At 32.8% G+C, this 15,752-nt stretch overlaps 2 protein-coding genes across 4 annotated transcripts; one reads left to right on the top strand and one right to left on the bottom strand.

Moving 5' to 3' along the window:
- LOC114731868 (cysteine-rich receptor-like protein kinase 2) lies at positions 1–5,936 on the bottom strand. Of its 3 annotated transcripts, none has more exons than XM_028919111.1 (8): positions 5,414–5,936; positions 2,308–2,708; positions 2,081–2,197; positions 1,812–1,939; positions 1,346–1,559; positions 1,000–1,231; positions 530–680; positions 1–350 (listed from the first exon to the last, which is right to left on the bottom strand). In XM_028919111.1, exons 1-8 carry the CDS (start codon positions 5,815–5,817, stop codon positions 96–98), a joined length of 1,902 nt encoding a protein of 633 aa, XP_028774944.1. In that variant the 5' UTR covers positions 5,818–5,936; the 3' UTR covers positions 1–95. The 3 variants fall into 3 exon arrangements, with proteins under 3 accessions (XP_028774944.1, XP_028774945.1, XP_028774946.1); XM_028919112.1 differs by having other exon boundaries at positions 178–350; positions 550–680; XM_028919113.1 differs by lacking the exon at positions 530–680 and having other exon boundaries at positions 178–350.
- Positions 5,937–10,114: 4,178 nt separating this feature from the next.
- On the top strand, positions 10,115–14,805 carry LOC114731871 (cysteine-rich receptor-like protein kinase 2). Its single transcript, XM_028919116.1, has 8 exons — positions 10,115–10,566; positions 11,870–12,276; positions 12,477–12,599; positions 12,739–12,866; positions 13,042–13,255; positions 13,517–13,748; positions 14,229–14,385; positions 14,575–14,805. Exons 1-8 carry the CDS (start codon positions 10,115–10,117, stop codon positions 14,803–14,805), a joined length of 1,944 nt encoding a protein of 647 aa, XP_028774949.1.
- Positions 14,806–15,752: the final 947 nt, after the last annotated feature.

The following is a 15,752-nucleotide window of genomic DNA, read 5'->3' on the forward strand; positions in this document are numbered from 1 at the left end:
TATTATTATTATTATTTTCTGGGGGTTCAAACTCGCATCGCCTTCCTGATGGAATAGAAGTGGAGACAGTAGCATTTGATCGAGATGAACTATTACTAAGCATCTCTTCTATTCCCCACATTAGAATCAACATAAACAGGCATAGTGGGTCGCTTGTGATCTATTAAGCCACCTTTGCTTTCGATCATATCAACAACTTCAAACATTGTTGGCCTTGCTGCAGGAGATGCTTGCGTGCAAAGCAATCCAATCTCTATGATTTTCTTTACTTCTTCTGCATCATACTCATTTGGATCTAAGGTTTCATCCACAAACTCCATGTGCATACCTCTCTCGTACAGTTTCCAAGCCTGCCAAGGGGCATCAAAGTCATACAAGATAGAGGGAAAAAGATTGTGTGGTGTTGAGCAGTCAAAAATAATCGTTTGTCACGCTATATTGAAAATAATTTGATTAGTTAAATCTGCATTTGTAATTTCTCCAAATAAAACCCTTTCCTTTGGTATATCAGTTTTGAGAATTCGCCTACTCTTTGAAGAAGGAATTCGCCTTGATCATCATTCTTTAATTCACCACTCTTTTGCCCACTTATAATTTCTAAGACTACAACACCATAGCAATAGGTGTCAACCTTCTCAGATAATTGTCCATGCATTACATACTCAGGTGCAGTGTATCCCCTAGATAACAAAAGCAAAAGGATCAAAAACTTACCATATGTAAGACACAAGACGCAACAAGACACAGAAACTTACACGACCAACGACAAAAACAAATTTCAACTATTCATGTGCAACTTAAAAGTGTTGTATCACATTTCTAGCGAGTCATGAACATACACAAGTCTTCATGCTTTGTGGAAACAACTAAACATTTGAGAAAAGATATAGTTGCTAGAGTTTGTCGCGTTTGATCAGCAAATGAGTTGTTACAATCATTTGTGCCAATATGATATATAGAGTGCAGAAAATATGAATAATCACATATGTTATTACTTACATTGTTCCCACAAATTTTGTATTGAGATGAGATTGGTCCCTTGGCAAAAGCCTTGCCAATCCAAAATCTGCAATTTTAGGCTGGAAATCATCATCCAAGAGGATGTTGCTGGGCTTTATATCCCTATGTATGATGCAAACGTGAAATCCCTCATGAAGATGTGCCAAACCCCTTGCAGTGCCTAAAATTATACCATAACGTTGCTTCCAATTGAGAGAACCTCTATCTTCACCTATTTCCAGCACTTTAGATAGTAAGGGAAAGGGAACAAAAAAACATAAAAATAGAGAAAGCAGATGATTGTCAACTACAAAGGAAATTTCTTCGAGTACTAAATTGAATATACCAAATAAGAACTGGCCAACATTGTTGTTCTTCATGTACTCGTAGACAAGGAATCTCTCTTGGCCTTTGCTGCAACATCCAAGAAGTCGAACAAGATTTCGATGATGAACATTACTTATTAGCTTCACTTCACTTTCAAAATCTTCATCCATCTTTTTGGATTGCTCTAGAGCCAATTTCTTTATGGCAATTACTTCTCCATTTTTCAGAGTACCCTGTTCAATGAAGAGATCATATTTCTAGACTATAGACTGTGCTTGAGGGAAATGCCATCCTTTAATTGAGAATTAGACACATTTTCCTGTGTATTTCATGGAATCTAAGAAATACATTGTACTTTCTATATATCTTTATACAAAAAAGCCTCTATACGAAAGTGTCTCTTGAAAAAAGATATGGACTGTAATAATACAAATGACTGTTTGCGTGTGAGTGTTTTTTTTTTTTTTGGGGGGGGGGGGTTTTACCTTGTATACATCACCAAAACCTCCTTCTCCTAATTTATTCTCTTCACTGAAATTTTTTGTTGCAGACTTCAGATCTTTATACCTGTAGTTAACTGGGCCTTTCAACTCAGTTGCTCCCAAAATGTCAACTGCAAGAAAAACCACAATTAGAAGTAGTTAGGGGTTCATCCCTTTCAAATTAAAACCCTCATATTCCTTTGGCAGGAAAAAGTTAAAACTAGAGCATCACAATGAATCTTGAATAATAAAGATTTTTCTAGTTATCTTACCTCTATGAACTCTCTTGAACAATGATCGTCTATACAAAGCAAATAATGCAAGAAGAATCAAAATAAAAGATGCACTTCCAACGACTCCACCAATAATGGTCTTCTTGCTTGAATCTCCTACGAGTCACAACTGTTTGAAGTTAAATTGTATTATATTTGCTCATGTCAATTGTTTCTTGGCATGCACTGCACATAGTCATTCAGGAGTTTAAAGTTTAGAACTCTACCTTGTTTCAAGATGCGTTTGATATCGGTGGTCTGATTAGCAGTAAAAAATGCAGAGGTGGAGTATCTCATGAAGCAACCAGCATAAAAAATCTTAGCATTTGAGTTGGGAATACAAATCTGAAAATTTCTTAAGCCAGACTCCAAGCAATCCTGGCAGCCACTTTGAGTGACAGTCTGGAGACATTGAGCAAAGGCATAAATATTTGAACCATTACTGTTGGGTACTGGCGTTATAGTGGCTGCAAAGAAACCAGGTATTCTTGGTGTTGCTTCTACCAGATTCTTTAGCCCTTGTTGCACAGTTGAAGCAAGTTCTGTGGAGTTTTTAGCCACAGGATTCCCACACACAATGTGGTTCCCACCATCTGTGGACTGGTCGAAGAAAATACTGCTCTCATACCTTGAAAAAACACACAAAAATATGCCATCTTTATGATTCTAAAAAATGTCACTTTTATGACCACATTAAGGGACATCGGTTACCTGAGATGTTAGTGGTGTGATTGTTTTATCATTTTATGGTGTTGCAAACTGTGCAGTTGTCTCTACTGTGGAACACTTTTCAATCAGTTGAAGGATTTTATGTGTTTAGAATTAATATACCCGCTTGGAGGGGTTCGAAGAAAATCGATAGAGGTGTCACTGAGGACAGTTGAAAAGATTGTCTTTAGCCTATAAAGAAAAGCAGAGCAACCAAGGATTTTAAGCATAATGACGACAAAGCACGGCAACAACAAAGTTGTTAACTCCATGATTCATCAACCCAAAATCATCGGGGCTTAAGGTCTTCTCCCATGGCCATGGGTGAGCAACGGCCAAAAAAGTCCGAACTCTCAAGCTTCTCGTCATGCGCTTCTTGGTAGCAAATTTCTGTGTCACAAACCCGAACAACAAGAAATGCAGAACCAAAGATCTCATGGAACAATAAAAATACAGCAAGATTTCGTCGTCGTCGCTCAGCATGATTTGAGGTAAATTTCAGAAAATTTCTGCAAAGTTTCAGAGCTAAAGCAAGGGCGGAAATTTCAGAGCATAACCACGAACAAATTCATCGACGAAGAAGAAAAATTCATCGACGAAGTTGTGCATGCCCTGGGTTATCACTCCGTCATCCTCTATCAGAGCAAGAAGGAGATAGCCGAAAAGGCAGGAGGATGAGCGGCGGTCGCAGAAACGGCGTTGGGCAAGGGACTGTGACGAGTGTGACGGTAAAATGGAGACATGCGACGGTGACTGGGAAGAGGGATTGAGAGCAGTGGAGAGAACTCCCTGTAATCGGGGCCCATTCGTCTTTGGAAAAGAAAATGATTAATAAATGGAGTTAACATAATTAAGATTTAATATAATTTTTGTTCCCTTAGATTTACCCTGGATTCTAGTCTCTCGAGTTCTAAATAATAAATTTTAGTTTTTTAAATTTCATTTCATTTAAAATATTGATCTTTATAATCTAATAAAAATTTAAATTATTTTATTCTTTAAAGAGCCAAAATCTATAGTTTGAAAATTAAAGGACCAAAATTAAAATAAAAATAAACTTGAGAGATTATAGATTATATTAACCCTATAATTTTTATACATTAAGTTTATTCATGTTTTGATTTTAATCCTTTAAATTTTAAAATTGTGAGTTTTGATCTCTCAAGAAATAAATTGATCTAAATTTTTATTAAAGTATAAAGACTAATATTTAAAGGACTAAAATTAAAATGAAATAGACATGTCAAATATTCTGTTAAACCCAATTAAACAAAATTATTCTCACACATCTTTTTGGGGTGAATCTCGCTTTGAATTTTAGTGGCGTTTCCGGTTTGTCTTTCAAGTTTCAACAATTCTTTTGTGCAAACAAAGCCTAAAGCCTTAGAAATTTAATGACTTGTATATCTTAATGGCCGAAAATATATCTTCATGTTGTAATTTCGTATAATCCTTCTCCCGTAACTTTTTTTAAAATCTTTTTGGATTAATACAAACTTTGATCTCTTAAGTTTAATCTCATTTAGGTTTTAATTCTTTAAATTTTAAATCACAGATCTTGGTTCTTCAAATTTCTTTTCATTTAAAATATTAATTTCTATAATCTAATAAAAATTTAGATCATTTTATAGAACCAAAACCTATAATTTGAAATTTGAGGGACCAAAACCAAAATGAAGGTAAAGTTAAAGGACCAAAGATTATATTAACCCTAATCTTTTTAACTAAATTAAGTATTTTAAAACAAGTTAAAATAAATTAGGGCAATAAATACATAAAAATTAAACTTTTTTTAAGTAAGTTATTATTTAATAAGGAAGCAAATAAATGAGAGAAATACCGGTAATAAAATAAAACACCAAAAAAATATAGAGTGAGAAAAAGATGATAAGAATGAATTAAAAAAAAATTAAGGAGTGAAATTGGTAAAAATATATTTAATGTTTAAATACCTTTTAGTTACATCTTATGAAAAAACCAAGCCAATTCAAATTTGATAATCTTATTAAAAGGAGGGGGAGGGAGTAACATTTTGGCTTAAACTCTTAATTTTATTAGTATTTTTAAAAAAAATCATTAACTTCAGATCATGATTTTTTTTTACCAATTATTGTTATTGAAAAAGGAAAATCATCTTGTAGGTGCCTAAAATTTGCCTTAATTTCTAATTTGGTGTCTTTGTATTTTATTCTGTTAGTATAATTAACTTTTGAATAAGGATTAACGGTACTAATAGAAAAAAAATACATAGATACCAAATTAAAAGTTAAGAGAAACTATAATTATCTCCAAAATAGTTTTTTCCTACAGAGAATACTTTGTTAAGATTTAAAATTTCAATGTGAACATGTTTTTTTAAAGTCGGCATATTTTGTTAACAAAGGTTAAAAAACCATTTTATAAAATTAAAAAGGCCAAAACAAAACCTTATCCAACAAAGAAAAGAAGTGCAATTTTGCCTCTCTTAGACATTATACAATTATGGGTCTCATTCTTTAACTCCAGCGAAACTCTTGTTTTAAAAACAATGTCTTATAATTAGGACCAGTTAATATAAAAGAATATTAAAAACAACATGTTTATCTTTTTTTTTTTAAAAAAAAAAGGTCAAAGTTGGTCGGATACCTGAGGAAGCAACCTTCGTATATGACCCGGGCACCAGTGGCGGAGACCGAGCAGTTGTCGTATATATGAACGGCGGCGAAGTCGAAGCAAGTGAGGCAGTCTTTGATGGAAAGGTAGTTTCTGCACTGAAAAACGCCGTACGCCGGATTGCTACCCTTCACTGCCTGCGCCACCGCGGAGTGTTTGCTCTGGTTGCTGACCTGCGCTCTCAGGCATCGCATCGACGCGTTTAGGTTCTTGTTGAAGATGGCCACGTCACTGACATTATAGCTGCTGCACCCTGATTTCACATAACTGAGCTGCGGCTCTGAAACGACGCCGTCAAGAGTCCACCATGTCCAGATTGTGAAGCTCAACAAGAAGATGAAGGACAAGGGATTTTGTTGCAGGTTTAGCAGCAGCATGGTGTTTTAGTCTTATTCCTTGCAGAGTGTAGAGAGAGAGAGAGACAGAAAGAATGAAGAATGAACAGTGAAGGCGGATATCTCTTTGAAAAGTATAAGCCAGCTTGATGCTTCAAAGTCACTTCAAATTTCTGATATAGATGTTCAATTATCATTGATTTTTTCTCCCCTGGCCTCTAATAAATATAACCCTTAATTGGTGATTTTATTTTGATCCTAAAAACCTCATTTCTCTAATAAAAGCTTTTAACTTCTATGTTTATTCTAGTTGCTGGCATAAGAGTGCGTTCAAAAAGCACAATTAATGATGAAGGGAGTTTTTCAGCATACTTGTCAACTTAGAATCCATCTAGAATCACTTATAAGTAATTTTTCATCGTGCTTCACAGAATATGAAGTAAATGTATGAAAGAAATTTTATTCCGATCTACATAAAACATGCTATCCATTGAGATAGATCTTTCAATTAACAATCTATCCAAAGATTTGGTTTTGGATAGGGTTCAATGACGTTGTACGATCCATGTAGCCGATCCTACCTAATGGAATAAGGCTCTATTGTTGGTTACATAAAACATGCTTATAAATCATTTTTACCATCATACCAAACAGGACCTTACTTTATGTGCTTATGAACTTACCCACTGGACATCATATAATATTCTTGCTTACTTTAAGTATTATATAATTTTTTTTTTTTTGCATACGGGGATTAAATACACATTAAATGAAAGAAACAAATGAAATTATACGGACAAAACTATCATATAATGCTCATTTGCAGAGTTTTTAAGCTGCGCTGAACACATAGCAAGTTAATTTCATCGGGGAAAAAAAAACAAATAGCAATTTAAACGAGTTTGTACGTTTAATTAGAAAAATGATGTTAAAACAAATAATAAAAGTACTTTTCAATAAATTAATATTAAAAAGTTGCATGAACCATGCGGAATCTAATCTAAATCCTATATATATCTAGGCTTATTAGGGATGCATAAATTTCTTCGATCTCCCACCCTTTTAATTTGCATCCCCTAACTTTTTTTTGGGTCTTCCTTTTCTTTTAAAAATTAATCCAAATAATGAGAATTGGGCATATTTTATGGTCCACATAAATAGCCCTGATTTTGTATCAAGAGATAAAAGCATAGTTAATAAGCCAGTCTATCCCACAAAAGTCTTCGTCACTTTTCTCGGTAAGTTTTGTCCCCTTGCCTTTTGAAAAACGGGAAAATTTAGGCAATAACCAAAGGATCATCATGTGAATTCTCCTTTTTTCCTTTTTAAGAGAACAATAATTAGTGTATGAATTATATAACATATTAAATCTAGTTCTTTTTATAATAAAATACAAATAATCAATTTATAAATATAAAAAATTAGTTGAAATTAATTAAAAGTAATGAATATGTTTTTTAAAAAGAACCCTTATTACGGAGAGACTAATAAGATGCGATCTAAGCAGTAGAGAGACTAAGTGCCTATTTGGTTAAGTAGTAGGATCTCAAATAAGCTCGTTTAAATCCAAATAAGTGATTATGAAGCACGCTTGAGTTGTTTGGGTAATTTTTATAAAATCCCAACAAATCGTGATTTTAACCTCCTACCGCACTTTTAGGATAAGCAACAAAAATAGCTTATGGGTTTGAAAAATTCCAATCAATCTTCAGCAATTAAATTTTCTCCAATATACCCTTTGCTCATTCAGTGCGCCTCTCTATTCCATCCACTCCTGACACACATCCTTTCCGAAAACAGCCATACTAATAATCATTCTAATAGTAATTATTTTAATTTTTTGTTTTTTTAAAAAGCATATGATATGAAACTATTTTTCTTTTAATTTTATCTAAAAGACATTTTTTAAAAAAATCAGATAAAACTTGAACGGATGAATACATATGATTGAAACAATGCGATACAAATATTTAGATAATATTCTAATCTGATTCTGATTCTGGTTCGAGGAGCATCGTTAAATTAAGAAAATAAAAATAATATTTAAATATTCATGTCATTTATTAACTTATATTTAATAAAATTTATCATTAAATATAATAATTATGAAAATGCAAACAACTTTATGAACTTCATGTCCTCTTTAGCAATTATACATCTATAAGTAATTTTAATAAATAAAAAGCAAACACAATCACAATTCTTAAAATCACTTATAAAAAAAATCCAAACAGAAATCACGATTAGCCAGTGTTACCTATAAAATTCACGATTATCTAAAATCATAGTTATTCACCGCTAATCCAAATAGGCCCTAATCAATAATTAGTGAGGCAAAAAAAAAACAATACTTAAATAGGTTAAGAACATGTTCATTCTCAAAAAAAATATATATATATAGGGTAGAGGGAGGATTGTTCTAAGGGGGTGTTTTGGCATCCTTCAATAGCAATTAAAAAAAGTACAAGCCAATAAAATTTTTTTTATATAATTATCTTGTATATCGTAAAATTATTTTTAAAAAACTAATCCAAACCTAATTAACATCTGAAGAGAGTAAAGAGATATGCGATTAGCATGTAAAGCCAATATCTTTGTAGCCATGTGAGATTCGATGGATAACTGTAGGAAGCGAATAAGTCATACTTAGGAGTCCTTAATTTTCATGTGTGTGAATTTTCATAATTGGTGTCATTTTTCAATCTCTGGCAGGTCATACCATTCATGGAAATTTCTAAGATGCCTTCATCATGCGTCGCCCCAGCAAGAAATGTCCTTATTATCTGTGGCCATGCTAGAGAAAAATGACAAAACATGCGTCATTATCATTGTTCCAAGATGCCTCAATTATGCGTCTCCCCTTGTTTTTCAATCTCATTTTCTTAGTTATCTTTGGAACCAAGATGAGATTTTGAAAGGAAAAAAATTTTAGGTCCATCCCATTTTCAGTCCGGTCGTCTTCAGAATTATCTTTGGAAGACTAGTTGGAAGTAGACTTGGACATTTCTTACAACAAGTCCGCAAGAATAATTATTAGGCGTGCGGTCTTTCGTGTCATAGTTCAAATATGAAGTGCTAATAAATAGTCTTCCATGTCAGTAATTGGAAAAATGATGGCATTATTTGATATTGGGCTACAAAAAAAATTTTGACTTTCAATAGTAACAAAAGTCACTGCTAAAAATTAAAAAACCGTTACTGAAAATTTTTAACAGCGACTTTTTGTCGCCGTCAAGCTGTTGCCGTAGGCAGTTACGTAGTTGTATCTCATTCCTGCAAGCTACAACCTTTTAGTTATATGCTTCTGGACACTTCATATTTTTCTCCCTTACCTATGCGAACTTGTCTCTTATTATTATACTACCTCCGGTCCTAATTATAAGAGCCAGTTGACTAATTTGAGAAGATTAAAAAAGTAAATTGAGTTAGTTATTTGTTCTAAATAAGTGTTGTCTTTCCTAAAATATCCTTGCTAATCAAATGTATTGACTAGAACTATCATTGTTAGAAGGGCTATTTTGAAAAAAAATGTATAAATATGATAGACAAAGTGGATTGGGGTTTTATATTTAGGACCAAAATAAAATTCAAATAGAGTCTTATATTAAGAACCGGAGGTAGTAACTAGTATTGTGAGAAGCTAATTTATCATGACATAACGAATCAAGACTTGAATCTCTACTGAGAGAGATACCTACATTTATGTTCTATTTAGCATGAAGCATTGAAAATGAGGGATACTAATTAGGATTAGGATTGAAAAAATATACTAAAAAATTGTTTAGTATAAGGAATTACTTATTACTTGGAATTAGGCAAACATATATAAGGATTGTGAATATGTAGAGTTTTATTCTATATTATGTAGAAATATATATTTTATAAATTTTTATTAAAAATCATGTATCTCAAAACCTTTACTATTATTAGTATTATTTATATATGTATCTATAGCATTATTTTCCCCACATAATATTATTAATATATATATATAGGAAATTCTATAGAAAGTCATACTGTTCATAAACGCGGTACAAAATTGTTAGCCGACAATCTAATACTTCCCAAGCATTTGAAAACTAAAAACTTTCCTGTATTCTTTCTAATATTTTGTTAAAAAATTTTATATGGTTAGTATATAAGTATATATTCTCATTGATCTATATTGACCAACTTACTCTCCTATATATTACAAAATTGCCTTAAAAAATTATTGGTGATAAATACCATACCTAAAAATTCAAAATTATAATTATAATTATATATACAAGATTATATTTTCATTGTTTTACAAAATATTTTGGGCCCCTCCTCTTCTGATCTCATCCTAGTTCCGCCAATGCATTCATCTTTCATTCTTCATCGCTTCCGCAAGGTGAGAAAAAACAGCATGCAGCCTCAACTACTGCAACAAAAGCCTCTGTTCTTCTTCTTATTGAGCTTCATAATCTGGTCATGGTGGACTCTTGACGGCGTCGTTTCGGACCCTCAGACGAATCTAGTGCGACTATGGTGTGACCCCCAAGACGGCGACAACGATGGGTCCATCATGAAGGAGATCCTTGACGAAACGTTTGGAGATCTGAGAGCTCAGATCCAAAACCAAAACAAACACTTCGCCAGAGCTCAATCAGTGAAGGCTAACATCCCCGTTTATGGCCTTTTTCAGTGCAGAAACTACCTCTCCCTCGCCGATTGCCTCGCTTGCTTTGACGTCGCCGCCGTAAACATCCACAACTGCTCCGCCAGGGCATACGCTGCCCGTCTTGTCTACGACGGCTGCTTCCTCAGGTACAACTAGCTAGTTCCCCAACCTCAAGTTGGACTTTTTCTTTCTCTCTCTGTTTTTTTTGGGGGGGGGGGTTGTTTGGGAATAAATACTGTGAGTTGTGACATTACTATGGTTGCGCTGCCTGCGTTAAAAGTTAGAGCTGCAGAGAGTAGAGAGTAGAGACAAAGGGGAAAACAAGAAACTAGGTAATTTCTTTGTGATGCATATATGATGCTATAATTGCAATAGATACAATGATATAAAATGAAAATAATAATAATTTCAAGTACTACCTCCAGTTCCAAAAGCTAAATAAATAAAGGTTGAATTTGATTATAAATATAAAATTTAATCTAATTTATTTTTATATTTATTATTTTTTGCTAAACTAATTTACAGAACTTATAGATTGATATATAATTTAATGCCGTAAAAATATTTTAGGGAAGATTACCTCACATTTGTTATAATTAACTAATCCATTAGACTTTTCTTAACCAACTCAAATTAATTAAGTATTTTTTATATTAAAGAGACCGAAGGGAGTATTATAATTTTAATGATGAAGTAACATTTCTTTTGTGACTAAACTTACGTTGTATGATCATTAAACGTAGAAATCTAAGTCAAATATTTTTTTTGCTATAAAATTTCTCTAAAATACATAAATATTTTGAAAAAAATTATTTATATTGTTCTTCTCAAAGAAACAAATCCATTTCAATTTATAATAAACTTCAGGAGGGATGAAGCCTTGGCACTTTTCAGAATATAACATGAACTTTCAGATTATTTTTGTCCGTACTTATAGGGAAGGCAATTTTGTAGCTTATGTTTTTAGCTAATCGTAGTCTAACCTGTGATAATGAATTGTACAGGTTTGAGGCACCACTAGTGAGACTTAGTGGCTGTTTTTTGCCCACGTTTTGTTTTGTTAGTGAACATATGTTTACAGGGTGTTTTGCCTTGTTTCTTGCCCAAACAAAAAAAGTTCTTTAAAGCCGTAGGGCGCAAGTAAATTTCAAGAAACCACTTTTTACATTTACTTTTAATGAAAAACTGGTAATAATTATATGACACTTAAAGAGAAAAAGAAAATTGGCGAGGGAATTTTACTCCGTTGCTTATTTACTGTTTTTTTAAGTGTCTAATTTAAAAAATGAATTATATTTTAGACAAACGTATAAATTATAAAAAGCACCCACCCTATCCCAAAACCACAAGTTAAATAGGATCTGAGGGTGTAGAAATGAGATGGTCAAACTAATTTACATCTTTTAGAGACTTACTCATTTGTTACTTTGATGTGTGTTTAAAATGAAGGTATGAGAACAGTCAAAGCTTCGACTGGGCCACCGATAGTTGGAGCAACGTAGTATGTGGGAATCAGACAATAAAAGATTCTCCGGCTCTTTCTTCAACTGTGCAACAAGTGCTAAGGAATCTAGGCAAAGCAACCCCAAGAATCCCTGGTTCCTATGTGGCCACTAAGACGCCTGTCCCTAACAGTAATGATCTGAATATTTATGGCTTGGCTCAATGTGTTGACACTGTCCCACAAAAGGGGTGCCAGACTTGTATTAACATTGCTTTAAGACACTTTCAGAATTGCCTCACCAACACAGATGCTAAGACTTACGATATTGGCTGTTTCGTGAGATACTCCACCACTGCCTTCTTTGCTCTTAATCAAACCGTTGATATCAACCCCTTCTTGAAACAAGAACAAGGTAAAGTTACAATCTTCAAATGCATAGTTATTGTATATATACACATTTGCTTTTACAGATGAAATTTTAATTAAGTCCCAGGCCAGCATATGAATATATATGTATATATTTACATATATGATTATAGGGAGTTATTTGCATAAACTTCAAATGCATCGTTGTACGTTGGAGCTTGATTAGAAAAGTTTCCCGCCCTGCAGGTTCAAGCAATAAGGGGGCCATCATTGGCATTGTTATTGGATGTTTAGTGCTTTTCTTTATCTTCCTTATTGCATTATTTGCGTGGATTAGATCACGAAAAACCCAAAAGAGAGTTCCCAGAGGTAAACAAGGTCTCCAATTTGATTTTTCTCAGCATAAAAAGTCAAGGGATTTCACCTTTATGAAAGGGGAAATCTCTGGCTTTTTTTTAATCAAAAAATAATGATGAGAAGTTGAATTGATTAATGTCGTGTTTAATAGGAGATATCACTGGAATTAGCATGTTGAAAGCCGCGGTTAATTACAATTATGGGGATTTGAGGTCTGCAACAAAAAATTTCAGCATTGAAAATAAACTTGGAGAAGGCGGATTTGGTGCAGTATATAAGGTAACTATACATTTTGATTTTCATCAATATTTTGATATAGATCATGTTCCAAAAGCGTACAAGCATGTCTCTTCTAATTGAGTTTTACCTAGTGTTGTAAAAGATTACCTTTTTTTAAAATAAAGGAGAAAGGTATATAACCTCTAATTTGACGCCTCTTAATCATCATGAATAGGGTACCTTGAAGAATGGAAAAATAGTTGCGGTGAAGAAATTAACTTCACGACAATCCAAGAGGGTAGAAGAAGAATTTGAGAGCGAAGTGAAACTTATACGTAACGTTCATCATCGGAATCTTGTCCGGCTTCTTGGATGTTGCAGTAAAGGCAATGAGAGAATTCTGGTTTATGAATACATGGAAAAGACCAGTCTTGACAGATTCTTATTTGGTATCTCCTATTAACCAACAAAGCTTGTATGGTTGCTCATGCAATTGCTATTATATTTCTTAATAATATTATGGCATATAGGATATTTTCAAATTAACAACGCAACAAATCATCATTGACTCGTCTATTAACAAAAATGGATTCATGTGCCGCGACTTTATTCAAGAACTTAATCAATACGTTGTGTGTGTAAATTTCCTATTGAAACATTTTGTGAATAGATCGTTCTGATGTTTCACCTTTTCCTTCTTTCTCTGCTAGGAAAAAATAAAGGTTCTCTTGATTGGAAGCAACGATATAATATAGTTTTAGGAACAGCAAGAGGTTTGGTTTATTTACACGAGGAGTTTCATGTTCGTATTATACATAGAGACATAAAGACTAACAATATCCTCTTGGATAATGATTTACAACCTAAAATCGCTGATTTTGGCTTAGCAAGACTCTTACCTGAGGACAAGACTCATCTTAACACAAGATTTGCAGGAACATTGTAAGTTGAAATAACTTCATTTATGTGATTTTCTTAAGTTCTGTTGAAGTTCTGGACTCTTCAAGGAAATGATAATATATATTATTATTATATTAATTCGTTATTGAATTATAAAATCAAGGGAAAGGAACCAAATTTTTGAACCCATTTCTTATATCCTAAGTTCTTTTATACATGATTCCCCAACCGCAATGATACATTTACCCGCAACCTCAGAAATGTAATATAGTAGAGGAAAACTTACAATTACCCACTATGTTGAAGAAGATTAGTAAACCAGAGGGAGATAAGTGTAGTAGTTATTGCTTCTTCTTTTTTTCTTTAATTTGTAGCAATGTGCACTGTGTCTGCATTCATGTCTATTTTAGATTTTGCTGGTTCTTTTTCATACACATTTTCTTTGTTCCAAATAGTTGGTTTGTATTTTTTGATGAGTCATTGTTATGATCTTTTAGCTGAAAAGTATTATGTAATTTTCAGAGGATATACAGCCCCTGAATATGCAATTCATGGACAGCTATCAGAAAAAGTTGATGTATATAGTTATGGTGTTATAATCCTAGAAATTGTTAGTGGTAAAAGAAACAATGAATTAAATGCCGATGGTGCTGATGAAGGCGGATTCCTCCTTCAAAAAGTAAGTTCTCATGATTGTTCAAAGCAGCTTTTTTTTTTTTTTTTTTGAGAAATTATAAGTAGGACTCTTTTTACAACTCATGTTAACTCTTCTAAGAAAAGTCTTTCCTTTTTTATTAGTTCATTATATCATGGTAATACATGTTCTCTATTTCTTGATCTTTTTCACTTTTATTATCTCATTTGGCAGGCTTGGAACTTGTATAAGAGAGGCATACATTTAGAATTGGTGGATGAGACCTTAGAACCTAATGATTATGATGCAGAAGAAGTGAAGAAAATAATAGAGATTGGTTTACTTTGCACACAAGCATCTGTAGGAATGAGGCCAAAGATGTCTGAAGTAGTTGCATTGCTCCAACAAAATGATTTATCAGAGGATATGAGACCTACTATGCCTATTTTGATTGAAATTGGTTAAAGGTTCATGGAAGACACTTGGATTTTAACCTCTGGTACCTTCTCTACATATGAAGGTGTGGCTTCAAGTTTTGAACTCAAAAAAGACAAAAGAAAAAAAAAAAACTCACAAGCATCTGTAGAAATAAGGCCAAAGATGTCTCGAAATGATTGTCCTTAATTCATTCCATTCTTGTGCGTAACTATATATCAAACTTGTATAAGTGTATGTGTATTGATAATTACATATACAATTTGATAGGCATGCATGTATACTTATAAAACCAATTATATTATATGTCTTGTGTATATGATTTCACTTGATATAAATTAATTGTTGAACAATTGGTTAGCCAACCAGAAATTTTCTCTAATCTTCCCGTGGTAAGATATGAACTCTGATATTTGAGGCTCCTGCTGTGAAGCTCAACATTAACATATAAGAATTCCAACCAAAAAAAAAAATTAACATATAAGAATGCTTCTATCTTGAAAAGTTGTTGGAGAATTTTGAGATTTTAATGAACTACGATATAACGAAAAGATAATGATAGTAATGTTATTCTAAGACCCAGTATCTGGGCAACATATAAAATACAACATGGTAAAATATATGTGGGATATAATGCTTTTAAGCTATGATATGCTACATCCGTTACTTAATATATAAAGAAGATAAGTAATTTGCAAATATTAAAAAAATTAGTTAAGTTATTTATTGGCAATAAATTGATGTTATTTTTTCTAAAATATCCTTATTAATCATCAGTATTAGAACTAACCTTAGTAGAAATTTCCTAACATGTTGTAATCGTCATAAGAATTACTTGGAGACAGAATGGATAAATATTGGAGACAAAATAAATTGAAGTCTTATACTTAAGACTAAATTGAATATTCAACTAGCTCTTATATTATAAGCCGAAGGTAGGTAGTATATTCATATAAACCTGTTCATATTGACTAGTG

Source organism: Neltuma alba, unplaced genomic scaffold (genome assembly GCF_004799145.2).
Source record: "Neltuma alba isolate B1F8T4 unplaced genomic scaffold, ASM479914v2 tig00012856_pilon, whole genome shotgun sequence".
In the NCBI taxonomy this organism is placed as follows: domain Eukaryota; kingdom Viridiplantae; phylum Streptophyta; class Magnoliopsida; order Fabales; family Fabaceae; genus Neltuma; species Neltuma alba.

What these genes read in the sequence shown, in the direction of transcription:
- LOC114731868 (XM_028919111.1), bottom strand. Translation starts at nt 5,817, where the DNA reads ATGCTGCTGCTAAACCTGCAACAAAATCCCTTGTCCTTCATCTTCTTG. An exon ending in TACGAAGGTTGCTTCCTCAG is followed by an intron (nt 2,709 to 5,413) that starts GTATCCGACCAA and finishes TGTTTTTTCAAG; the next exon opens with GTATGAGAGCAGTATTTTCT. An exon ending in CAAACGCATCTTGAAACAAG is followed by an intron (nt 2,198 to 2,307) that starts GTAGAGTTCTAA and finishes TGTGACTCGTAG; the next exon opens with GAGATTCAAGCAAGAAGACC.
- LOC114731871 (XM_028919116.1), top strand. Translation starts at nt 10,115, where the DNA reads ATGCATTCATCTTTCATTCTTCATCGCTTCCGCAAGGTGAGAAAAAAC. An exon ending in GATTTGGTGCAGTATATAAG is followed by an intron (nt 12,867 to 13,041) that starts GTAACTATACAT and finishes CATCATGAATAG; the next exon opens with GGTACCTTGAAGAATGGAAA. An exon ending in TCTTGACAGATTCTTATTTG is followed by an intron (nt 13,256 to 13,516) that starts GTATCTCCTATT and finishes TTTCTCTGCTAG; the next exon opens with GAAAAAATAAAGGTTCTCTT.